The 27,818-nt window shown below is 43.7% G+C and overlaps 1 protein-coding gene across 1 annotated transcript in view; it reads right to left on the bottom strand.

Moving 5' to 3' along the window:
• spag17 (sperm associated antigen 17) overlaps positions 1–27,818 on the bottom strand; it is a 348,837-nt gene that overhangs the window by 94,240 nt on the left and 226,779 nt on the right. Inside the window, 8 exon segments of the mRNA XM_086006806.1 lie at positions 7,627–7,757; positions 13,529–13,656; positions 16,602–16,793; positions 18,436–18,590; positions 19,976–20,114; positions 21,834–21,990; positions 21,992–22,016; positions 24,443–24,605. Coding sequence (XP_085862932.1) covers positions 7,627–7,757; positions 13,529–13,656; positions 16,602–16,793; positions 18,436–18,590; positions 19,976–20,114; positions 21,834–21,990; positions 21,992–22,016; positions 24,443–24,605 — 1,090 coding nt within the window.

Below are 27,818 nucleotides of genomic sequence, written 5' to 3'. Positions count from 1 at the left end.
GAAATCGGTGCCATCAGTGAACATTCTCGGCTACTGGGTGGGCAATGGTGTTATTAAACCAGACCCAGAGCGACTTCGTCCACTTCAGGAGCTCCCTCCCCCTACAAATCTCGGCTCTCTTCGTCGGGCACTTGGCATGTTTGCCTATTACGCAAAGTGGATACCTCACTTCTCCGATAAAATACAGCCCCTGCTTCATGCGAAGTCTTTTCCATTAGAAGCAACGGCTATTTCTGCCTTCAACCTCCTCAAACGACAGCTGGAGAAAGCCACGCTTCGCTCCATTAACGAAAACCTTCCTTTTGTGGTCGAATGCGATGCATTGGAGGTGGCGATCTCGGCTACCTTGAATCAAGGTGGTCGACCCGTGGCATTCCTATCCAGAACCTTGCAGGGTAGCGAGCTCCATTACCCCCCCGTCGAGAAGGAGGCTACAGCCATCATCGAGGCTGTACGCCAATGGAGTCATTTTCTTGCTCGGCGTCATTTCACGCTCATAACTGACCAGCGTTCCGTGGCCTTCATGCTGGATAACCGGAAGCGCACGAAAATCAAAAATAATAAAATTCAACTCTGGAGGATGGAGCTGGCCGCCTTTGGATATACTAACTGTTACCGACCCGGCAAACAGAATGTGGCCCCAGATACCTTCACACAGGCATTTTGCTCTTCAATGTCAACGTCGACTCTGGCAGGTCTGCATATGGACTTATGCCATCCTGGCGTTACCCGTATGTTGCACTTTGTGCGCTCCAAAGATCTACCATTCGCAACGGAGGACGTAAAGAAAACATGCTCCTCCTGTAGGATTTATGCAGAATTGAAACCACAATTCTTCCACCCATCAGATGACTTACTCATACATGCAATGCAGCCTATGCAGAGGCTCAGCATAGACTTTAAAGGGCCATTGCCTTCGTCGACGCGGAACACCTACCTACTTACAATGGTAGACGAGTATTCACACTTTCCCTTTGCCTTCCCCTGTCCTAATATGCTTACCTCTACGGTAATTAAATGCCTCGATCAGGTCTTTTCCCTTTGCGGGACGGCCAATTTTATGCACACGGATCGGGGTCCCTCCTTTATGTCGAGTGAACTTAAAAGTTATCTCTCCCAACGGGGAATCGCCTCGAGTAAGACGACATCATATCAACCAATCGGCAATGGACAGGTTGAACGATACAATGCCATCATCTGGAACGCTGTCCGTCTGGCACTAAGGTCACGCAACCTACCAGACCAGCAGTGGGAAACTGTGCTCCCCGACATGTTACACTCTTTCAGGTCTCTTCTCTCCACATCCACTAATGTCACACCTCATGAGTGATTCTTCAAGTTCCGGCGTCGCTCTACACATGGGACATCTCTACCGTCATGGTTGGTGGCTCCAGGCCCTGTGTTACTCCGGAGGTTCATCCGGCCTGCCAAGAACGACCCTCTCGTTGACTAGGTGGAGTTAACGGAGGTAAACCCCACGTATGCGCACGTGCAGTACCCCGATGGCCGGGAGTCCACCGTCTCGCTCAGAGATCTGACTCCCTGCCCAACCGGTCACACGGGCCCGAATGATGAAGGATCCCACGACGATGATGTCAACACTCCACACGCCTATGAAGATGACGCCCTACCTGGGACATCGAGGGATCTGCCGGCAGAGCTACCGGATCAACTCAGGGAGCCGAATGCTCCCCGTAGGATGGCCACCCGAAATCAGGACGCCAGACAATCTCCGGCTACGACCCAGGATGAGGCCAGCTCTGCGCCTGTGGGGACCCACACCTGGAGTCATGATATTCCCAGGCCTCCACAGGACGATTAAGATGACGCGGACTCTACCGACTTACCGGTTCGGGCCAAGCGACCCAGGGACCAGGACACGGTCCGGGGAGACGTGCCTTCTGGTCACAAGCAGAAAGCTAAATGGCTACAGCTATTTTTGGTCCGCCTAGTCCGTTAAAGGAAGACTGGACTTCCAAACCTTTTAGGGAGGAAGAATGTCATAAATCGCAACTTCTGCAAGAAGTAACTCAGGAAGTACTACTGAACGGCCAGATGAGGGCGCCGTCCGAGGAGTATAAATACTCGGGCGTGGGCCCACCTTGGCCAGAGACAATCTGGAAACAGGAAGCTAGTGACTACTAACTAGACCTCCATGTTTTGTTACAAGTCGATTAAAGCCTTGCTTTATGTACAACCAAGTGCGTAGTGAGTCTTTATTACGTCAGTATCACTTCGCACTTTTGTGTGTTAAATTTCATCTGCCACATGTCCACCCATTCCACCAGCCTGTCTATGTCCTCTTGAAGTCTATCACTCTCCTCCTCATTGTTCACTATAGCTGTACTTCCAAGTTTTGTGTCATCTGCAAATTTTGAAATTGTGCCCTGTACACCCACACCCAAGTCATTAATATAGATCAAGAAAAGCAGTGGTCCTAGAACCGACCCCTGGGGACCACCACTGTATACCTTTCTCCAGTCCGAAAAACAACCATTCACCACTACTTTCTGTTTCCTGTCACTTAGCCAATTTCGTATCCATGCTGCCACTGTCCCTTTTATTCTTTTATTCAATTTTGCTGGCAAGCCTATTATGTGGCACTTTGTTAAATGCCTTTTGGAAATCCATGTACACCACGTCAACCGCATTTGCCCTCATCAACCCTTTCTGTTACCTCATCAAAAAACCTGATCAAGTTGGTTAAACACAATTTGCCTTTAACGAATCCGTGCTGGCTTTCCTTAATTAATCCAAACTTGTCCAAGTGACTGTTAATTTTGTCCGATTATTGTTTCTAAAAGCTTCCCCACTACCGAGGTTGAACTGACCGGCCTATAGTTGCTGGGTTTATCTTTACACCCTTTTTTGAACAAAGGTGTAACATTTGCAATTCTCCAGTCCTCTGGCACCACCCCGTTTCTAAAGAGGATTGGAAGATAATGGTCAGTAGCTCTGCGATTTCTTCCTTCACTTCCCTCAGCGTCCTTGGATGTATCCCATCTGGTCCTGGTGACTTATCTACCTTAAGTACAGCCAGCCTTTCTAGTACCTCGTCTTTATCAATTCTTATCCCATGCAGTATCTCCTCTACCTCCTCTTTCACTATGTATATGGCAGCATCTCGTTCCTTGCAAAGTACTCATTAATAACTCACCCATACCCTCTGCCTGCATGCATAGATCTCCTTTTTGGTCCTTAATTGGACCCACCCCCCCTCTTACTACCCGTATAGAATGCCTATAGAAGACTTTCGGATTACCTGCCATTCTATTCTCATACCCTCTTTTTGCCCCTCTTATTTTCTTTTTCATTTCTCCTCTGAACTTTTTATATTTAGCCTGATTCTCAGATGTATTCTTGACCTGACATCTATCATATGCGCTCTTTTTCTGCTTCATCTTACTCTCTAACTCTTTAGTCATCCAGGGAGTTGCCCTACCTTTCCCCCTAGTGGGAATGTACCTCGGCTGTACCCGAACTATTTCTGCTTTAAAGGCAGCCCATTGTTCCACTAGTTTTGCCTGCCAATCCTTGATTCCAATTTACCCGGGCCAGATCAGTTCTCATCCCACTGAAATTTGCCTTCTTCCAATTAAGTAATTTTACTCTAGATTGCTCCCTGTCCTTTTCCATAGCTAATCTACACCTCATGATACTATGATCACTGTTCCCTAAATGTTCACCGACTGACACTTGCTCCACTTGACCTACCTAATTCCCCAGAACCAGATCCAGCAATATCTCCTTCCTCGTTGGGCCAGAAACATACTGATCAAGAAAGTTCTCCTGAAAACATTTCAGAAATTGTTCCCCCTCTCTGCCCTTATGCTATTACTATCCCAGTCTATATTAGGATAGTTGAAGTCCCCCATTATCACTACTCTATAGTTCTTGCATCTCTTAGTAATTTCTCTGCAAATTTGCTCCTCCATATTTTTCCCACTAGTTGATGGCCTATAGAATACACCTACTAGTGTAATGGCACCTCTATTATTTATTAACTCTAACCAAATAGATTCTGTCCTTGACCTCTCCAGGACATCCTCTCTCTCCAGCACTGTAATAATATTCTCCTGTTACAAAGAATAGTAGTAAGCCTGAGGATGGCAGAGCTTTAGAAACCAGCAAAGGATGACAAAAAAATTGATTAAAAAGGGAGAAAATAGAATGAGAGTAAACTAGCAAGAAATCTAAAAAACAGATTGTAAGAGCTTCTACAAATATGTAAAAAGGAAGAAAGTAGCAAAAGTAAGCAATGGTCCCTTAGATGCTGAGATAGGAGAAATTCTAATGGGAATAAGAAAATTAGCAGAGACTTTAAACAAATATTTTGGGGTAGACTTTCCTGAAGCTGTCAGGAAGGAGGCGGGACTTCAACTTTCGGGTTTTAGTCCCGCCTACATCGACGTCCGGCCAATCCACGCGATTTTCCCTTGATTGACCTTGAGCCCGCCCAGCGGACTCAGCAGGCCAATTAAGGGCCACCCGGCAACAGGTGACGTCATAGACTGAAATTTCATCTGTCAAGAGTTCTTGACAGATGAAATATCAGTGTTTCACAGCTGTTTGAAGCTGTCAATCACTGACAGTCTGACTTCTAACCTGAGTCCTTCTACACAGACTCAGTTAGAACTGTCACCGGCAATGAAAGCTGAAGGCTGTCACTTTTGACAGATCACAGCCATTTTGCTTCCAGTGCCAGCTGAGTGATGGACTCCCGAAACCTAGAGGAAGAAAGGCTGTTAAGATAAGTACAGGTAATTTAAACTTCTTTACACACTTTAGACACACCAAATACACTTACCTTTGCACTTATGCACCCATCACTCACCCGTACACCGACATCGCGACCCCTCCAAGTCCTTCAACCCGACGGCCCGACTGCTCTAACCTGGCGTGGTTTGGAGCCATCGGGAATCCCACACGACACCCCTCAAAATAGAGATTAGGCTAAAAACTGCCTGTTAACAGGCAGTTAATTGGCACTAATCCCTTCCCGCCTCGGGTCAGCGGGTCCCAGTGCAGGGCGGGTACCCGCCTCCTGTGAAACTTACGTGGAGGTGGGTTTTGGGCGGGATGGTGTCGGGACCCCCGAATTCGAGATTTCCCCCCCTACACGCCTGAAACCCTGCCTGACGGCTCCAGGAAAATCTACCCCTTTGTATCTGTCTTCACAGTAGAAGACACAAAAATCATACCAAAATAGCGGGGCTAATAAGAGTGAGGAACTTAAAGTAATTAATATCAGTAGAGAAAAAGTACTTGAGAAACTAAAGGGACTAAAAGTAGACAAATCCCCTGGACCTGATGGCCTACATCCTAGAGTTCTAAAAGAGGTGGCTGCAGAGATAGTGGATGCATTGGTTGTGATCTTCCAAAATTCCCTAACTTCTAGAACGGTCCCAGTGGACTGAAAAATAGCAAATGTAACCCCGCTATTCAAGAAAGGAGAGAGAGAGAAAACAAGGTCAGTTAGCCTGATATCAGTCATCGGAGAAATGCTGGAATCCATTATTAAGGAAGTGGTAACAGGGCACTTAGAAAATCATAATATGATTTGGCAGAGTCAACATAGTTTTATGAAAGGGAAATAATGGCCCAGAAATTCGGGTCGAGGGCTTCCCGCGGGTGCAAGCCCCCGACCTGCACTTATCTTGCGTGCCGGCCGTTGAGCTGTAGGGCCCCGTGGAATTCCGATCCGGGGCCTGGTCCGGCTGCCGGCGCGCAGTGCTTGCGTATCCCGGGGCGCAGTTAGTTCGGTGCATCTCCTGGGATCATGTGGGCCACGGGCAGCCAATTGGAGCAGGGAATGCTCCATTCATAAGTCTGACAGGAAGTGCTGTCAAAACTTAGAAATACTACGGGCTCCTTCTTCTTACAAAACATCACTAAATCTTCAAATACATTTTTTTTTTAAAAATCACATTTTTTAAATAAACTATAAATTACATGAAATAACTATTTTAAACAATAATTTACATTATTGAAAAAAATAATTTTATTTTCTAACGGGGCTAAAAATCAACTTACCTTGCTTTAAAGTATTTAAAAATAATAAACCTGTGGAAAAAATGTTTTAATTTTAATTAATTCACCACTTACCTTGTAAAAAGCAGGCCTTACGCCTGCTTTTTACATTTCTAAATTCTGCAGGCTTACCCTTCCGGGAAAACCTTTAAAAAAAAAAATGACATTCCATGCGCACGCGCAGCCTCCCCCGCACATGCGTTCGACCTCTGAACCCCTTCATTCAGAGGAACGGAAGTGCCGGTTTCCCGCGCATGTGCAGTGCATGCAGGAAACCAGCACTTCCATCGGGCCTACGGGTGAGTACCCCGTGCGTACTCACCCGTTGAGACCCGAATTTCTGGGCCCATGTTTAACAAATGTATTAGAGTTTTTTGAGGATGTAACTAGCAGGGTAGCTAAAGGGGAACCAGTGGATGTAGTATATTTGGATTTACAAAAGGCATTTCATAAGGTGCCATATAACAGGTTGCTATGCAAGATAATATATTAGCATGGATAGAGAATTTGTTAATGGACAGAGGACAGAGAGTAGGGATAAATGAGTCATAAACGGTTGGCAGGCTGTAACTAGCGAGGTGCTGCAGGGTCAGTGCTTGGGCCTCAGCAATTTACAATCCATATTGATGATGATACAAAGCTAGGTGGGAACTTAAGCTGTGAGGAGGACACAAAGAGCCTGCAAAGGGATATAGACAGGTTAAGTGAGTGGGCAATAAGGTGGCAGATGGAGTATAATGTGGGGAAATGTGAGGTTATTCACTTTGGTAGGAGAAATAAAAACTATTAACTGTTGGTGTTCAGAGAGATTTCGGTGTACTCGTACAGGAAACACAGAAAGTTAGCATGCAGGTACAACAAGCAATTAGGAGGGCAAATGGCATGTTGGTCTTTTTTGCAAGGGAGTTGGAGTACAAGAGTAAGGAAGTCCTACTACAATTGTACAGGGCTTTGGTGAGACCACACTTGGGAGCACTGTGCACAGTTTTGGTCTCCTTATCTGAGGAAGGACATACTTGCCTTAGAGGCAGTGCAATGAAGGTTCACTAGATTGATCCCTGGGATGAGAGGGTTGTCCTATGAGGAGAGATTGAGTAGATTGGGCCTAGACTCTCTAGAGTTTAGAAGAATGCGAGGTGATCTCATTGAAACATACAAGATTCTGAGGGGGATTGACAGGGTAGATGCTGAGAGGTTGTTTCCCCTGGCTGGAGAGTCTAGAGCTAGGGGGCATAGTCTCAGGATAAGGGGTAGGCCATTTAAGACTGAGATGAGGAGGAATTTCTTCATTCAGAAGGTTGCGAATCTTTGGAATTCTCTGCCCCAGAGGGCTGTGGATGGTGCGTCGTTGAGTATATTCAAGACTGTGATCGATAGATTTTTGGACTCCTGGGGAATCAAGGGATATGGGGATCGGGCAGGAAAGTAGAGTTGCGATCGAAGATCAGCCATGATCTTATTAAATGGCAGAGCAGGCTCGAGGGGCCATATGGACTACTCCTGCTCCTAAAAAAAAATGACGGTAATTGTAAATGTGTTTTAGATCAACCCCACCTCATTTCAGCTGTCAGCCTGCCTGTGTTCCTGCCTTCTGACCTGGAAATTCTGGTAGTTGCTCCTTCAAAACTGCAGTAGCTGGATTGGAGTATGCTCGATATAGGTATTCTTCTACATCACTAGATCGAAGTAGTTCAGTCCCTGAGCCGTCGGCAAGCAGAATAAAAAATCTGTCAGGTAAAACAAAGCAATGTTACATCATACATAAGCATGTCAATGGCTACTTGAAGCACAGTATCTAAAACTGCTAGAGGTGTAATGACGCAGATTAGTGGCACACTGATATGAAGCGTTACGACAGTGGAGTCACATGTTCAATCTCAATCTCATTGAATTGTAATTCTCATTCACATAGCTGTGGGGACGTGCCAAAAAGGAATATTCATCACTGGCTTATCAAATATTTTTAACAGCTGGCAAGCAGCATTGGTGCAGGCCAGAAGCAGATTGCCTCTTGCTGTTTAGTCACTGATGGTACATGGCTTGACAGAGCAAGGAAGTTGCAAGGAAATAGCGAGGTTTATATCTTCACAAAAATAATCAAAAGTAACATCCAGATTAGCAGATTAAGGAGCCTTATTCAGATTAACCATCAGCTTTCCATCAAATTGAAAGATTCCAACTGACCTTTAATTAGTTCCACATTCTATATTTACATTAGTGGAGGAGTACAGCTTTAAATGAAAGATAATCAGCCAATTACAGTCCAAATAGCCTCAAAAAATTGGAAACAGCACAAAATTGGATCCAACATGGGTTTAACAATGGACTAACCAATCCTCAATCTTCAAAAAAAGAAGTGATAAAGAAACATAGAAGATAGGAGCAGGAGTAGGCCATTCGGCCCCTCGAGCCTGCTCTGCCATTTAATGAGATCATGGCTGATCATCCAAACTCAGTACCCTGTTACGTCCGTGTGTAATTGAGACACGGACTGCAGGAGTTGGTTATAACAGGTGTTTACTGAATGGAGACAAAACTGGAACTACTATACAAAGTTACTGCACAGGCTTATATACAGGGGTGGTCACTACTGGTACTGCAGTATACAGGGGCTGCAGAATATAGTTCCTTCTTCAAGGTACATACACTACAATTCCTCCCCTTTTAGCTAAACAGTATATAACATTCGATTAATAATTAAATAACATATTTACAATTACAGTTGCTATATACATTAGCTGAAGTTAAGCAATTATAAATTCAGTCTTTGAGGAGGCTTCCTGATTCTGTCTGGATAACGTCTCTTTGGGGTATCAGGTTCTTCTGGCAAAGTTGATTCGGGATCAACGTCGTTGTTTGGTTCGGCTGCTTCCAATATCACCGATTCTGAGGTAGATGCAATTGGTACTTCGGTTTCATCACCAGGTGTATCGGATCGTGGTGTGGATTTGACGTTTTCCAGTGACTCTAGAATCTGGTCAGCATGGCGTCTTACAATGCTCTCTCCAACGTCCACGGTATACATTAGAGGTCCTTGCCATGTGCAGCTCGTTTGTGGCTGCCATTTCTCTGTGCGGTAGTCCAGGGCCAAAACTGGTTGACCTATCTTAAAACTCCTGGTCGGCCTTTCATTCATATTCTGAAACTGCCTGTTCTCCACATCTCTTCTGATGTTTGGCTTAACCAAATCCAATCGGCATCTTAGTCTTCGATTGAAGAACATCATGGCTGGAGTTTGGTTGGTAACCGCATGTGTCGCATTCCGGTAGGCAAACAAGAAGTTATCCACCTTGTGTTGTCGGGGTATGTCTTCATTACACATTGCCTTGATAGCCTTCTTGAATGTTTGAACGAACCTCTCAGCCAATCCATTGGTGGCTGGATGATATGGGGCGGATGTGTAATGCTTAACACCATTGTTCTTTAAGAACCTCCGGAACTCTTCAGACACAAACTGTGGTCCATTGTCGGAGCAAATCTGTTCAGGCAGCCCATTTCTGGCGAATATGATTCGTAAGACTGTGATAGTTTTTTCTGTGGTGGTTGAGGACATTTTTATTACCTCTGGCCACTTGGAATGTGCATCCACCGCAATTAAAAACATCAAGTCCATAAATGGACCAGCAAAATCAATGTGCACCCTTTGCCATGGAGATGAGGGCCACTCCCATGGATGTAGAGGGGCTTGTGGTGGGGCGTTTTGGACCTTCTGGCATCCTGTACAGCTCTTGGTCATCTCTTCGATTTCTCTATCGATTCCCGGCCACCACACAAACGCTCTGGCTAAGTTCTTCATTTTTACCCCTCCCAGATGACACTCATGAAGCTCATTGAGCACTCTATCCTGCAATTTGGGTGGAATTACTACTCTGGATCCACACATCAAGGTTCCTCGGCACACTGACAGCTGTTCTCTTCTCGGCGAGAATGCTGGCAACAGTGGTTCGCCATGTGCTGGCCATCCCTTCACCGTTAAATCATAGACCCTGGAGAGTGTCGGGTCATTTCGTGTTTCCTTTTCTATGTTTGCATTCGTCACAGGTAGACATTCGACTCCATTTCCATGCTACTCCAGTTTGTAGTAGGGCGTTCAGTGGGTGCAGAATTGTGGGCAAATTCGGCAAAAACATATGGTAGTAATTCACCAATCCGAGGAATGACCTCAGTTGCGACACATTTTCAGGCGCTGGAGCCTTAACTACCGCTTCAATTTTGTCAGGGGACTTATGCAACCCCTCTTCATCAATCACGTGGCCACAATACAATATCTGTTTCTTAAAAAACTCGCACTTGGGGCGATTGGCTCGTAGCCCATGTTCACGTAGTCTAGTGAGCACCTGCTCTAGGTTGGCAAGCTGTTCACTGTCATCTTCACCTGTCACTAGGATGTTGTCCAAGTAACACTGAGTCCCCGGAATCCCTTGCAGGACTTGTTCCATCGCTCTTTGCCATATCGCCGGAGCTGATGCTACTCCGAATACCAGTCGATTATACTGGTAAAGACCTTTGTGAGTGTTTATCGTGAGATACTTCCTAGAGGATTCTTCAACCTCCATCTGCAAATATGCTTGTGCTAGGTCAATTTTTGTAAAACGCTTCCCTCCAGATAGTGAGGCGAAAATATCTTCTATCCTCGGGAGAGGATACTGTACTGTGTGAAGGACTGGGTTCACCGTTACCTTGAAGTCCCCACAGATGCAAACCTTCCTTGGCTCCTCAGACTTATTGTTTAACGTTTTCTTCATGACAGGAACGATGGGTGTCGCCCACTCGCTCCAGTCTACCTTAGATAACACGACTGCATGCTCCAGATTCTCCAGCTCTGCCTCGACGGCTGGGCGAATTGCATATGGTACCGGTCTTCCTTTGGAAAACTTGGGAATTGCATTCTCTTCTATTTTTATCGAGGCGGTTACGCCTTTAAGAGTTCCCAGTTCTTGTTGAAATACCTCTTTAGCGTTAGCTAAGATTTTTGACAATCGTCCAGGTGTGACGTCGTCATCCTTTTTACCAGCCACCGTCAGTGCCTGAATGGAGTGCCAGTCTAAACTTATCTTTCTGATCCATTCACATCCCAATAACGGTGGTCCACCATCTTGCAGTATGTACAGATACAATTTCTGTATTTCCTTGCCGTTGTATTCGACAGGCACCCTTATTTTCCCTCTGGGGTATACTTTCTGCCCCGTATACGTCTTCAAGACAATGGATGTGTCTTTCAAGGGTATGTGTGAGAATAGCCGCTCGTAGTCTCGTTGATTCATGATGGTCAGGGCTGATCCTGTATCCAATTCCATTTTGACTTGGGACCCTGCTATCATGAGGGTGACCCAAATGGTTCGGTGATCCTCTTTTGCGATTACGTTGTGAAGTTTGAGACAGCTTAGTCTCTTGTTCCCGGATTCACTATCGCTCTTCTGGTCTTCGGAACTACTGTCCGTCATCTTTTGTACTTTCCTGTTCTGTTCCTTCGTAGCCTTTATGTTGTCGTTAGTCTTCTTCCCGAACCTGCAAACTCGTGCAATGTGTCCCATCTTTCCGCATTGCCTGCATATTTTGTCCTTGGACCAGCAGTCCTTCTGGTCATGGGTTGTTCTGCCGCAGCGATAACATTTTTCAAATCCCCGTGTCATTTCATGGGTGCCGTATTCCTGTGGCTTTTGCTGTATTTCCGCAGCTCCCCTTGCTGCTGCTTCATACGATACTGCCACGCTGAAAGCCTTATCTAGCGTCAGCTCTTTCTCTGAGAGTAACCTCTTCTGGGTTCCTTCACTCAGGAGTCCACAGACAAATTTGTCCCATAGGGTATCTGCCAGTCCTGCTCTGAACTGGCAGTGCTTTGATAGCTTGCGTAGTTCCGTGAGGTAATCAGCATTGCTCTCATCTTTATGCTGATTTCTCTTGTGGAATTTAAATCTTTCTGCTATCAGCAGTGGTGTAGGATTTAGGTGTTCCTGTAGGATATCAACAATTTCGTTAAAACTCTTCGCCATCGGTTTGGCTGGAGTGATCAGGTTCCGCAATAGGCCGTACGTTCTTGCGCCCATTAAGTTTAGTAGTACCGATGCCTTTTTCTCATCGGCTACTTCATTTGCCTTGCAATATACTTCGACTCTTTCCACATACGTGGTCCAGTCTTCTATTGCATTATCGAAGGCAGTGATATTGCCAGTCTTCGGCATCTTGGAGATCTAAGATGGCGCCTTCTCCCCCGATTGAACAAAATGGCGCCTCCCGCGCTTTGCCTTTTTCCCCGCTGGATTAAGATGGCGCCTCCCGCGCTTTCTGTCTTCTCCGCTGCTGCTAGTGCTGTTGCTGGCATTTTTATGCCTTGATGGCGACGCCCTATGGTCTTCGCGCACTTCCCCCCCGCGCTGCTGCTAATGCCGCTCTCCGCGGTCCCCGTGGCAACTTGCAGCTCCTCGCGGCTTTCTGCGCTTCTAATTTCTTTTATTTTCATTACTGTTCCCGTCGTCAGAGCAAACCCTATGGGACACTTTCCTCCTTCTTCTCGGGTCTGTACGCTGCCTGGCTTCATAGCGCCGGCCGCGCCCTGTGTGCTCCACCCTCTCTCTCTCTCTCCTCTTCCCGACAATGCTGCTCGGCCCCGTTGAAAAGCCACCCGATCGAGCTCTAGCCCGCCGCAGCCCAGGAAGGATCAGTGTACTACCTGCCACCAGCCCAATTAGCTGGAACACCATAGACAGGATAACCAAGCCCAGCTCTCGACAGCCTCTCCTGCAAATCTTCGAATTCGATGAATCAGAGGCGGTTGCCCACGGTCGACGCCTGTTTCTTCTGTTTGCTTTTTTTTTTCCTTCTGGCCTCGACCTCTAACAACTTCGCTTCAGGGATGGATCCCCATGAAGTGGTGCAGAACTGTAGGTAAGTTCGGATCTGTTCGTCGCCAGTGTTACGTCGTGTGTAATTGAGACACGGACTGCAGGAGTTGGTTATAACAGTGATTTCTTTCAGTTCCTCCCTTTCATCAAACCCTATGTTCCCCGACATCTCTGGGAGGTTATTTGTGTCCTCCTTTGTGAAGACAGAAGCAAAGTATGTATTTAATTGGTCTGCCATTTCTTTGTTCCCCATTATAAATTCCCCTGATTCTGACTGCAAGGGCCCTACGCTTGACTTCACCAATCTTTTTCTCTTCACATATCTATATTGCTCATTTAGTAACCTGGTCAAGCAGTGAATGCAATACAAAATGACGTGTAGTTGGTAATTCAGTGTCCGCTAACTCGGTCACTTTTGACAGTCCCAATTCGGACTTGATCTGCAGACTATGGAACATAAGAAAGGCTGTAATGAGAAAAAGCTATTTGGGCCATATCTTCAATAGTCAACTTTGACCTATTGGCCTTCATATACAACAGCTCCTTTAATCAGATATTTAATAAGTTGTTCATCTTGGGTGTGGAGATTTATCTGACAAGCACTGACTTATTGTTTAATGTACATTTTTTGTGAACTTTGTAAATTGGTAACAAACCTTGGGGCATGTTTGTTATAAGTGATGACTTCATGCTTAATCACGTGGTCTTGGAGTAAAGCATCATCTTCCTCTCCCTTCAGACTTTCATTTAGAGGGATAGAAAATGTATTCCCATCCACCATTACCTTGTGTATAAAAATAAACATAAACTTAAAACATTGTTGTAAAGTCCCAGTGCTATACTGCATGTAGATTTGTACTTGTTACTGATAACAGCCTTAACATCTTGATTATATAACTGCAATTTAATATATATATAGATATATATATCTATATATATATACAGTATACTAATGATAACAAATTAGGGTTAGTCACTGTATCAGAACTCTTCATAATCTTAAAAACCTCAATGAAATCTCCTCTTAACCTTCTCTGTTTGTATTCTATCCTGCAACATGCCCTGTTCATCAGTTACCCTTGTCCTCGCTCACCTGCATTGGCTCCTGGTTCCCCCAATGCCTCAAATTTTACATTTTCATCCTCATGTTTAAATCCCTTCATGGTCTCACTTACTCCTGCAGCCCTACAACCCACCTAAACTCTCCGTTCCTTTAACTCTAGTCTCTTGTGCATCCATCCTTCCCTATGCTCCACCATTTGGTGGCTGTGCCTTCAGCTGTCTAGGCCCCATACTCTGGAATTCCCTCCCTAAGCCCTACCAACTCCCTCTCCTCCTTTAGGACTCTCTTTAAAACTCACCTCTTGGACGAAGCTTTTGGTCACCCCTCCTAATAAGTCCTTCTTTGGCTCAGTGTCCATTATTTGATTATGGCTCTGTGAAGCGCTTTGGGATGCTTTTTATGTTCAAGGTGCTATATAAATACAAGTTGTTGTTGTTGCCAAAATCTCCAGTGTCTGCCTGTCTGACAGCAAGACCTGGATGAGCCAAAATTTTGTTCAGCTTATTGTTGGTTATTCTTAAACCATCCTTCCAGTACTTGTGTCTCTGGCCTTGACTATCAACTTCCCTGACTGCCACTTCAGACCGTCAGAAGATGTGGACATTGGTGTGCTGCTTAGCCTTGAACTTAGCTTCATCGCCAATGTTAATTTCATTACGAAGATTGCTACAATATGGTCTGCTTCCACCCTGATCTACTCTCCTGTCAATATAATTCTAATAATACCTTCATCACTTCCTGATCTTTAAACATTTTTTCTATACTTGAATTATGGGTGTCACTGGCAAGCCTGCCATTTTATTAACCCAGCTCTAGTTGCCCTTGAGGAGGTGATAGTGGGCCTTCTTCTTGTAGTCAATGTGGTGAAGGTACTCCCACAGTTCTGTTAGGTAGGGAGTTCCAGGATTTTTATCCAGCAAAGATGAAGGAACATCGAGATATGTCCAAGTCAAGATGGGCGTGACTTGGAGGGGAACTTGGAGGTGATGGTGTTCCCATGCACTTGCTGTCCTTACTCTTCGCAGTGGTGGAGGTGTGGGTTTGCCGCAGAAGCCTTGGTGACTTGCTGCAGTATATCCTGTAGATAGCATACACTGCAGCCACTGTGCGTCAGTTGTGGGGGGAGTGAATGCTTAAGCTGGTGGATGGGGTGTCGGTCAAGTGGACTGCTTTGTCCTGGATAGTGTCAAGCTTCTTCAGTGTTGTTGCAGCTGCACTCATCCAGGCAAGTGGAGAGTATTCCATCACACTCCTGACTTGTGCCTTGTAGATGGTGGAAAGGCTTTGGGGAGTCAGAAGGTGAGTCACTCACCACAGAATACCCAGCCTCTGACCTGCTATAATATCCACAGCGTATATGTGGCTGGTCCAGTTGAGCTTCTGGTAAATGGTGAATCCCAGGATGTTCACAGAGGGAGATTCAGTGATGGTAATGCCATTGAATGACAATGGCAGATGGTTACTGTCTGGTTGGAAATGGTCATTGAGAGGCACTTGTGTGGTGCGATGTTACTTGCCATCAGCCTAAGCTTGGATGATGGCCAGGTCTTGCTGCATGCGGGCATGGATTGCTTTCCAGCTGGCCTCGAGCTTTAACTCATCCTAAATGATACTGCTCATACCCTCATCCACACCATGCTGTACCAGCTGTCTGTGCTCCAGCATGTTGACTTAAAAATTCTTGTTCTCACCTTCAAATCCCTCTATGGCCTCACCCGACTTTACCTTGATGATCTCCTCCTGCTTTACATACACCTTCACTTCTCCTAAAGCTTCAAGCTGCTCCTTTTGCTCTACCATTGGTGACGACTCATTCAGACACTACAGTTCTTGCCCTCTGAATCCCCTGCATAGTTCCCTCCACCTTGCCTGCTCTCTGCTTTCAAAAACCTTCTCAAAACCCTCTCTTCAACCAAGCCTTTTGTTCCCCACTCCTTATTTTTCCCAATTTTTCCTCCTAGTCAACATCTGTTGTTTCCTTTCTTTCTAATGTGACATCTTACTGTGTGTGATGAACCCAATAGAAATGCAAGATGTTGCTTTAGTAATAGATAACTCTAATAAAAGCATAGTTGTAGAAATGGGGAATGCATATTTTGACATCTTAGTACTTACATAGATCTTATTACTGTGTGTCTTAAGCACACAAGACTATGAAAGATGAAAGCTGGATTGCATTATAGGGGTAATTTTGAGTAGGCAGCGCATCTTGGAAGTTTAGATGTCCGCTTACCACGATTTTCCAATCCTTCATTGAAGAAAGTGGACAGTGAGTGCCTGAATTTCTGATGTACACTGCTGGTGGGCAAGGCTTCCTGCCAGTAATGTGGTCATGTAAAATGACCTTGTGTATGTGTAAGTATAACTGAGGGAACTATAAGAAAATTGCAGATACTTAATATTAATGTGAATACAACACAGCCATGATAAGATGCAAGGCTAGTGCAATGTCCGTCTCTCTTTAATCACGCTTAATTATAATGAATTATATTTCTGCCTCAGTTATTTTATTAATTTTGCTTCTTTTGTTCCTTTATAAGAATTTCAACCTGTATTATCAGCTGGACTGGATGTCCATTTTTATTTTATGTGGTGGGAGCAGGGGGAGAAAAACCAGGATGAATAAGGGAACTATTGCACAAATTATGAATTGTACACTGCATCACCTGGAAAAGATTTCCTTCAGGATCCATGACCTCACAAATGACTGGTGAGGTATATTTCATAAAATAGGCACCAGGTTGCAGTTCCATATGGCTGATAGTAGGATGTGTTATGACATCATTATTTGTTCCTGATGTGTACACAGCACAACCATCCTGATCTATTAAAAGGCACCCAACACTTGCTGGAAAAACCTGAAATGCAAATACCAGATTCAAAGCAAGCTCAGTAGAGATTTCAGTATTTAAAAATCTTTCTGATCTATAAGAAACTTTGTTTTAGCCAGTCCACAGACCATCATCAAGTTACATCTACTACTTAATTTAACTATAGTTAGGAGTCAGGACTCCATTTGATTAAATTAGAAAGAAGAAATATACTTATGGAATAAATATGGAATATGCACTTAAATTGGGACACATTCGGAGAATTTAGGTACAAAACTCCTCAAAAATATTATTTGAAAAGAAACATAATATTCACATCCTTGATATACGTCCAATTGTGGTGCTGAATTTTCCTCTGTTACCTGGATTATATCAGATACTGTGCTGACATTGAAACATTACATAGCAATATGACTGAAACATAGGCCTAGAAAGGCTACACGCGTCTAATGAGGCCGGTGGCAGGACCAAGGGAAATTGGTACATCGGCCTTATCTGTTTATTACCAGTGAGCTACAGATCCCAGTCGTGGCCCCAGAGGCAGCTCACCGATCTGGGGAAGCAAGATTGACTGGCTCCGATTTCAATGTGGAGCCAGGAGGAGTGCTCCTGCACCTCCGGGCTCCATGATAAGGTAAGTAAAAATAAAAACGGACTTTTCTGGAGAAAGCCTCCAGAGGTCCCTTTAAGGACTGCTGGTTTGGTTGCCAAGCGCCTACAAATACTGACTGCATCATGCATGGCACACGATCCGGTCAGTCGCTAATGAACTTTGCAAAATGGGGGCCTGAATCAGGGGTGGGGAAGCAATTGGAAGAGGGGCAAGTGGTTACGGGCAATGGCCCACAAATTTAACTGTGCTCCTCCAGGCTCCACAATAAAGTAAGTAAAAAAGTTACAATTTGTCTTTCGGGAGGCAGCCTTCAGCGATCCCTTTAAGAGTCACTGGTTTGACTGCCAAGTGTCTGAGAATACTGACTGCAGCATTCATGGTGCATGCTGTGGCCAATCCTAAAGAGTTTTGCGAAGGGCCCTGAAACACGTGTTAGGTTGTCTATTTGCCGATGTATGAGCCTTTACCAATATTGCGGGTGGCACACTTCCGGTGCAGAATGTGTGTGTGCACGATGCCCGCTACATTGGATGCTTAGGTGTGATTTTATGCCTATATAACAGGCACAGCGCCAATTAATTCCTAAGCCACAGTCTTTTTGGCTGTTCTTTCCCCTTTCATACTTAAATTATTGCAGACACACCAGAGGACAGTCTGTATGAATAATGATAAGATTTTGATATTAAAGACACTCTAAGTGCAGCCATCATGGTCTCAGCCATGACACTACCCCATCTTTCCTGAAATTTCATGATTGGCTCCAACCCATCCTTTAGTCTTCATTGGAAGAGTTGAGAAAAAAAACAACATATCCTCATCAGTTGATTTTTCAAATAAACTCAGAATACAGATGAAAGGCAACCATGAATGAATAATTTAAAGTACTGCAACCACTGTGCATGTTACCATAGTCTATTCTTTTCATAAATAACAAACTTTTGGGTGCACCCAAGTATGGAACTAAAATGAGCTGCATGACTGAATAATAAAATCTTTACTTTGGTTAAATGTTCATATTAAAAAAAGAAACAAAAATTAATATCGTTGCCATATTACCTGGTACATTCCCTGTGGTTTGGCGATGATGGTTGTACCGTTCCCAAACACTGCACAACATGTGAAGTCTTCCCAGTTCATTAAAACAGTGGCAAATCCCACGCACTCCACCTTTATGCACTTAACGTGCCTAGTCACTTTATGTGGGATTTCCGCTGTGAAAAAATACTCAACAATTTAAGGGGTTTAGCTGCATTTGTGTTTAAATATAATTCAAGATCAGAATTTTATATTAGTTCTCAGATTCTAAACATGGTTAAAAATTATCTTATGGGCTTACAGGAGGGGGATTATCCTCTTTTGGGGTTGACTTCCAGTGGGGTGGGAGTTCCGCCTGCCCTTCTGTATCTGCCCCAGCCCAACCCTGCCCCATTTTTCTGGGACAGGGGTCATTAAGTATCCCAGTGGGATTCCAGCATCCAGTGCCTTTCACATTCTTGTGATCTATACTCACCCTTGATGCTCTTGTGAGATCATTGAACCTCTTTCTGCATTAATCGCAAGACCTGGGGGTGGTGCTGGTGGCACTGAGCCTTTCAGTCATCTTTGTACAGACCTGCTTCACTGTGGCATTTGTGGTGCTCTTGTATCTTCTGGGGAATAGTTGCTCCCTCCTTCCCCTAACTTTATCCACTAGGATCTCCGGGAAGGTGTCAGAAAAGCAGGGGGAAGATCTCCTACTCATTGCGGCAGCCAGAACGTCATCAAGAGTGCAGAAATAAAAATGTAAGCAGGGCATGCAACCTCACTTTAGGAGGTGCATCCTCCCTCGTGAGTTACACTGGAAATTATGCGTGACAGGTGGCCGATGTGCCGGATTCCCGACGCGATTGGGAGGCCAGCCAGTCAGTCAAATGTTAATAAGGCCTAGGAGTTAAAATTGCCTAGGCCACATGCTGATGACGTCATAAGTGTTTTCTGCTCATTCCCTCCCCCATCCACCAGATTCATGCCAGAGTTAAATTCTGCCTTAAAGACTTTATTTTGTCATAGACTGAGAACATTAGATTATTTTCAGACGCAAATTGTCTGTAAAACATATTGGCTCAGAATTTGTTGAAAAATAACAGCGTCTGAACAAATTGCATGTGTCACATGTACAATGAACAAACTTCTATTTTTTGTCATTCATGCATTTCACCGTTCTCTGCTGGAGAAGCTGGTAAACTGTAGCCCTCCGGTTTCTCAATAAGTACTGGGAAGCAGAATTCCAGAAGGACGAGCTGAACAATCTCAGTTTTTCACTTCGTCAAGGTGAATGCTACACTATTACACAATATGACATTTTGCTGCCTGACTGAAAGCTGAAGTAACTCATCCAGCAGAGACAAGGCAAGTTTGGATGACAGTATTCCTGCCCTTAATGAATTTAAGTAATCAAGCACTTGAGCTATTGAACTGTAAACTCTAGAGTATAGCAGAAATGCATATTTATTTGGACAAATATGCCATAATAACATATCAATGTTGGGTAAAAATGCAAAAGGAATTTCTGATGAATTGAGCTAATGGTAAGAGTTAGATAATCCCATTTCCTTACCAGTTTCATATTGCATCTCATAGTCTGGGATTGTGATATCCTGAAAGAAGGTTGTAATCCTGGTTCCATCAGCATGTTCCACTATAGTGTTGTCAATTCCAAAGATAGTAACTACCTTGTCCTGTCTTGTAATCATTACCTGTATTGCAACACCACATGATATTTAGTTTGTGAAATGGATTCACATCTCCCACTGCCATTTTCCCCACAGTATAGACATGGCATTTGACATTAATTCTGCCTTTTAGTCACCTAGCTAGATTGGAAATGTTCAGAATGTCAGAAATATAAGATTCCAAGAGGCTACAATAAATATTAAGTTTGTGGGAATTGAGCATTTAAAAATAGTCAAGAGATATCTTAGTGCCAGAAATAAAGCTCACAAAGCATATAACAGGTATGAAATTGCACACCAAATATAAGGATCAATGAGCTGATTATGCCACAGACAATAGATAAACTAATGCAGCTATTAATGTCTGGAAGATGGTAGGTACCACTGTGGAAGGAAACCATCTTATGGACCGTCCTCGTTTGATCAAAAGCTACAGAACAGCCGATATATAAATATGATGATGATGAAACCCCTAAGGTGGTCCTTTTTTCAGTATTTCCTGATTTTAAGTCCTCTATTTGTGTGCGCCAGGTAAAACCACATGTATTGTTGTCAGATAGTCTCCATCACCCGACTGGCAGTACTGCGCACCTGCAGGACCCGCCCCCCCACACTGAGCCTTCTCCGCGCACCAGGCCCCTACAGTATTTATAGGGCCTATTCTATCACTGGGAGTGTTCTGGGTAAAACCCACCACCATTTCAAACTGCACATGCGCAACTACTTCAACTTCATTATCAGCAGTTGCTACCTTTAATTAAAGACTGCTATTGAATCATTTGATAACAGTGTAGAAAAACAGTTAGTTCTGCAAAGGAAAGCATCTGGGTATACATCATCCGTTTTAATTGAGTTTCTGTAAAAGCAGGACATTGACTGTTGGGAATGGTACTGAATCAAAGACATGTTTGCAATTAAAGTTTCACTTGGTGGAGTAACAATTATATGCAACAAGAGTGAAACTATCCATAAGATAACAAAGTAAAGGCGTTGTACCGGTTTATGGAAAAAAAGATCTTGTTAAATGAGGGGAAAAAGAGCTTGTTAATTGAGGAAAACTGAAATTATTCATAAGGGATAAGTCAATTAAATTCTCCTTATATGGAGTTATATTTTAATGATATAATTATGCAATGCAGAATTGTGTGGATTTTCCTGTGAGGGAGTAAGAGAAATGTATAAAACTGTTTACAATGTGCATTAAAGGCCTAAGATACTGAGCTCAAAACTGTAACACGTTTGAGTCCCTCCACTAAACCAGCAAGGTTCAGTTGTAAGTACTGACTTTTAAGTGTATATTTAATAAATCAGTGATACCTGATATTCAACATTTAAGAACCTTATTGATTTGAGGAGTAAGTTCTAAATAAGAACCCCTGCTCTAGCAACATAATAATTGTAAATCATAGTAAGTAGGTCATTTAGTTGTACCTGTAGGTGTAACTGAAACCACAACACAGTACAGCTTTATATTAGTTCAATTAAACCTTGCTTAGCTATATACACAACAGAGCCTGCTACAGTAGCCTAGTTATGTGTTTTACTGAATCTGATATGATGTATGGACTGTTAATCTGCTTCTGCATCTTAATAAATATAAAGAATACTGAGAAAGTATAGAGGGGGTAGTAAACAAGCGGAACAAGTTACAGAGGGGGAAATAGGGTGGTAGGGAAACTCAGGTTTGGAGACAAAAGCAGAAATATTACTAATATAAATACATAAGAAATATACTGTACTTACTTCTCCAGTTCCTGGATCTGTGGCTTTATAGACTAAGATGGGTTTTATATCCAACTTTTCCATGCCTCTTGTTCCTACAGCTAAACCTATCGGTGTGGTAGTTATCCAAGTACCAGGTAGAGGGTCTGTTGGTTGGGTTTGCACTGCAGGAAGATCCAGAATTATCTCTATGACCATGCTTTCCTTAAAGAAACAAATAAATGTGAAACCCAGAAATATCTGTTCAACAACAATATTTCCTGAGAGGAAGACCAGCTCATTTGACTATATTTCTTGTGCTCCTGGTGCATCACTCATTACATGCTGGGAGGACTGGGCGAAGGGAGTGCAATTTCAAGCACTAGGAGTCAGTGAAGGGCTGCTGACTGCCTGTTGAAAACTGGGATGTTTTCCAGCAAGGGATGGTGGCACTGGTAAGGGAAAGAGGGGCATAAAGGGGGAAGGGAGAATGGCTTGCTAGTGGAATTTATTTATTTATTTTTTATTTTTTATTTTTTTAAAAACAGTAGCCTGTGTGACTAAAAAATTGTTCAGTTGATCCAGTCACATTATGGGGACGACCTACAATTTGAATAATTTTGACAGTCCTAATAAACATGCAGATTGCGCACAGCCTTTCCAGAGCCCTTCACACTGGTCAGCTGTATTGGGCTGTGCTAAGACCACTGAGCTTGGGAGCCTGATCTGCTTCAGTGAATCAGGTGCCTACCATCACAGTATCAGCTCTATACGAGGCCTCCCAGCACTGAAACCCTTTTCACATGACAGTACGTGCAAATCCTTTCTTTCATATGATATTTGCAAAAAATATTTTAGATCACTGATGTGCAGGCGATGCTTTTCTTTTGTATACATAATAATGTTAGTGGCACCACTTAGGTTGCTGTATTTTTAAAAATGTACCATAGAATGTTACTAAGCCACTGGAGACCTAGAACGTCTGTGTTAACTAATCAAAGCTGGCATGACAGTGGCCCTGGACTAGGGATTGGAAAAATTAAACATGATCCTCAGCCTTAATCACCATCCAATGACTCCTATTGGAAAGTGCATGAAAGTGGATATTGGGTGAGGACAGTTTTTGTGGCTGCAATCCTGTCAATGTCAAAAAGCCTGCTGACTTTCAGGCCCCAAACATCTGTGGACCTTTGATCCAAGTTTCCTACATATCCTACATTACAACAGTGACGACACTTCAAAAATTACTTAATTGGCTGTAAAGCGCTTTGGGACATCTGGTGGCCATGAAAGATGCTATATAAATGCAAGTCTTTCTTTCTTTCTTTCAAGTGTAAGAGCTGGGACTGTCCACGGGGAACTTGCATCTCTGACCTTTCCAGAACATGCAGGATCAGGGGTATGTTCCCTTATCTGCATGACTTTGGGCCACCAGCACAGGAGAGTAAAAATTAGGGTGCATCAGCCCTTTTATTAAGGGGGTCAAAAAATAAAGAAAATGCAGCAAAATATTTGGGGGACCAAGCCAAGTCCAAGGTCTAGACCCCTAAGTGGGTCCTACTTCTGATAGCCAACAGGCTGGTAAGTCTCCTTTCACTTGGTGTACCACCCTATTGGCAGATTCCAAGGCCAGGGTTGAGGAAACACCCGGTCCGCAAGTCCCTTCCCCTCAGCTACACCACCTCTGACACAGGTGACCTTGTGTGGAGATTCCATCCAAACAAGGCCCTGCATATATTGGCAGTGCAGCCTGGGTCTCACAGCAGGAATGCACCAGAAGGCCCTCAGGTTTTCGTGGCCTCTGTCTAGGATCACATATGAAGAATGGTTAATTCAGGTGAGCTACTGGAGAGCTGCCAATGCCTGCGGAACCAAACCAGAAACAGTCAGTAGAGGAGGATAGAAAACTGAAAGACAAATTAATGTACACTGGCAACTGCATGCCTGTCAATGTATTGTGAGACTGTGCTGAATACTACTCTGCTGCTGTAGAAGAGAGTACCAGGACCTCAAAATATTCTGACCAAATAGTCTATTGTAAGCCACTTCCCCACTTCGCTGAGTGGAGAGACAAAAAAGTAACTTGCCAGCTTCTTTCTAACAGTGATAAACTTGCATCACAAAGCCTTCATGCTTTCTTTCTTTTCCTGCCGAAATGATCTTCTTTGACCTCTGACTATTCCTTGCCCCCCTCTCAAGATCAATAAAGGTGTTTACTCCTTTATAAAGTTAACGTACTTTGATTTAAATTAAAGAAACAAATATCGCACTCATTAATTATCTTTTGAAACGTTTTACTATCTCTGATAAGTAATTGCATATATATTTTTTGAAACTGAGAAAATCTCTTTCCATACAATGGAAGTGCTTACTTTTTGTACTTGTATAAATAAGAGAGTTGACAGGTGCTATTTGTTTGTGAAGCGCCTTGAATGTTTTACTACGTTAAAGGCGCTATATAAATACAAGCTATTGTTGTTGGTGCTATGTGCCAATATATTTTTGCAAGTAGTGACCGCTCACGCAACAAAGTGTTATTTAGTAAGATCATCGGGTGTGTGGAATAAAACTGATATCTTGCATTCAGGTATTTAGCTCGGGATACGTTCCCCATCAGTCACACAAACTGTTAGCTGTTTTTCCCTTGTTACCTTTCTTACTTCCTTCATCACTGGTATCTCTTTTTATATCCTTTTCATCCTTTGATTCAAGATCACCAGGATCAAGCTGGCTGCTTGCCACTGTGAGTGGTTGGGGAATGGAGACAGAACCTGAATCTGGACTTCTGCTCACAGTTCCATCAGCAAACAGAATCTAGCAAAAATAATTGCAAAAAAGAAATTGTGAAATAAATTACAGAAAGTACTGTACTTACAATAAAGATGTACAATATTTACATTACTCACTGGAAATTGTCTTTAGGTGTATTCGTACACTTCTCTCCATACCAATGCAGATTTGTTTTAAACATATGCTTTTACAGAAATATCCATCGATACAGTAGATATGTCAGAATAATTTGCACACAAGTGTAAAATTATATTAAATATATAGGCCCGGAATTTGAAACTGCATGCGGAAATCCAAAGTTGCGGTCAATCATTGACCGCTCCGACACAGGCTGCATTGTGCCCACTTCCCCCCACCCTGCTCCCTACAGAGCCAGTAATCTCTGAAATCAGCCAAATCATTGAAACTGATGAAAAGTTTGGTTCTTCCGCAGTAATTACGCTGTCAAATTCCCCACAAAAAGTTAGACCCAAAGGGATTAGGTGCAACTGGGGTTTTGACAGCGTTATTACTGCTAACAAATGTTAAGGGCCTGGAAAACTAATTTAAATTTTGTGCAGTGTAAAATTTGTCCATTTTAATTAAAATTAAAACTTTTAAGAAACTTTTCAAAAAATGTGTTATTACATTTTTTTTTAAGTTTGGCCATCTTTATTTCAGGTTTGCCTTTTCCCCATGCAAGAGCCCCAATCTTTATTTTGCTCTCTCCAACTAGTTTAAAAAGTTAGAATTTGAACAACTTACTCACTTCCTTGTTCACTGTCTGTGAGAATTCTGCATTTTGATTGGCTGCTTAGACAGCCTGTTGACATCACAGCAGTTCACACAAGGGGATTCCCACTACAGTTCGTTGATTTCAATTAAAGATCGGAAGACCCGAAGTTCTCGACACAGGGATCGAGCGATCCTTGTGCGAAGTGTACTTTGGGACCAGCAGCGAACGCCTTTGCTTCACTGCTGACTGTAAATTTTGGGCCATAGTCGTTGATTTCCTGTCAGATTATTCATGGAGCAAAAAAAAATTGTTCCCCTCTTGTTGTAGCAGTCTCTTCTCTCCCATTCTAATTCTTTTTATATCAAATTAACAACAGCCCAAATATGGGCGAGAATATTCAAAGCAGGTGATAATGATGGAGAAACTTTGTGGCCTTGAAGTTGGATCGCGCATCTCCCATTTTTCAGGCGTGCCCTCATTCCGCGCTGGGTATGCGCCGCAAGCCATTTTGGTTTGTGCGCCCTGTGGTCGTCCAGGGTGCCTGCCTGAAACAGGTGTTCGGCCCATTTTCTATGCAAATCTATGCCTAAGGCCCCTTTCATTAATTGGATTGCAACTGACCACAGCAAGAGCCATGTTTACTGTGGTCAGTTATCAGCAGCCAAATTGACAGTCTTGAAAGGAACCGCTTGAGACTGCCACCAAAAACTAAGTAAAACATTTTTTACTTACCTGAATGTGGATCCCAAAGGAGCAGGAGTGTTCTTCCTGGCTCCTCATTAAAACTATGGACCACTGCCAGCCACCACTTGCACCCCCTCCCGATTTCCTCCTCCACCGCCCCCCCACTCAAGGTAGGTCCAGTGCTGATCTTCGTCTTCTTCGCAACCGGTGCACGGCCTTTTTGGGTACGACTGGCGTATTGTACCAGTCATACCTTGATGATGCACGAGGACCAATTTTGCGAGGTCCTCTTGCTCATCAGATTTCGTGTGGCCATTTGTAGTTGGGCGTGAACCAATTTCTAGGTCCATATGACACATTTCCTATTACTGTACCACCATAGCAATGCTGAATGCAAATAATGCCAACATGTTACTGGTGTTTAATGTTGCTAAATGGTAGCAGAAAGCCCTTTAAAATGTAATCATCCCCCAGGAGTGCCCCACAAAATGTAATTTTTTTTTATAAAAGCCGAACCCTCTGGTAATACTCCCCTGCAGGCAGCCAACCCCACTCTGCAGCTGCCGATATTGAGGCCTGCAGTAGCTATTTTGCGCTCTCATCTGGAAATTGTACTGGAGTCTATTTGAAACATGCGAATGAAGCTGAGTCTGGGAAACTCCCGTGGATGCAAAGTGAACTCAACTCTGGGTGTCTGTCAAAGTGGAAAATCTCAGTCAACTTTCTCTTTCTCTTTGATGATTTATAAGCCACTCATTTCCATTGTCTCTTGTCTTCTGTATGTTCTCAGGCTCAAATTATATTTCTTATCGTTTGGGAGTGACCATCTATGAGGTTGTATGTAGGGATTGGAATTGATTGAGGAGAGAATATCCAGGAGCTGCTGTAACATGTGTGGATGAAATAATGTCAGCATGTTACTGATGCTTAATGTTGCTAAATGGTTACAGCAGAGAGTTCAGGTTGGGAGGATTAGTATGGTTCGATCCTTGGGTTTGCGTGTGGATGGGTGGGACCAGACAGTCTGGGGCTGGGAGCGGGAGCAGAGCTGATACTGGGGAGGGCAACAGGGAGTGGGGCTGGGGTCCAGGAGGAGTGTGGAAGAGCAGAGGCTGGGTGTCTACTTGGAGCACTGATATTTGGGAGGACTACTGGACAGAAAATTTAAATTGAGAAGTCAAGAAAATGATCAGTGATAATCACCTTTCTCAGCTGTTTGATTTTTAAAACAAAAATCAAATTATCTGTTGGCTGGCTGCTGATGGAAAATTGAGCTACTTTGGATATGGTCACATGTAGTCGGGAGTGGGTGACATTCGTCAAAGTGGGTAGAACTCGTGAGCGGTACTGGGTATATTATTGGGAAAATTACACTGATGCTGAAGCAGTATCCTAGTTCAGGCAGTAGTAAAATAAGTGCCAAAAGACTTACGCATACTCAGACTGCATTCTTAAGATTTTTTAAAAACTAGGCATAAAAGTGGCAGCTTCTCAACTATCACAGAGAAGAAAAAAGAAAGACATGCATTATATAGCGCCTTTCATTTCTTCAGGATGCCCCAATGCGCTTTACAGCCAATGAAGTACTTCTTGGATTGCAGTCACTGTTGTAATGTAGGAAATGTAGCAGCCAATTTTGCACATAGCAAGCTCTCACAAACAGCAATAATGACCAGATAATCTGTTTTAGTGATGTTGGTTGTGGGATAAATATAGGCCAGGACACCGGGAGAACTTCCCTGCTCTTCTCCGAAATAGTGCCCGGGATCTGTTACATCCACCCAAGAGAGCCCGCTGGGCGGGCTCAACAAGGTCAATCAAGTCAAAATCACGTGGGT

The sequence above is a fragment of the Somniosus microcephalus genome, chromosome 14 (genome assembly GCF_052327205.1).
Source record: "Somniosus microcephalus isolate GS21.2 chromosome 14, FLI_Smic_1.0, whole genome shotgun sequence".
Taxonomy (NCBI): Eukaryota; Metazoa; Chordata; class Chondrichthyes; order Squaliformes; family Somniosidae; genus Somniosus; species Somniosus microcephalus.
The sequence above is the reverse complement of the archived record's forward strand: the minus strand, read 5'-3'. Positions and strand labels throughout refer to the sequence as shown.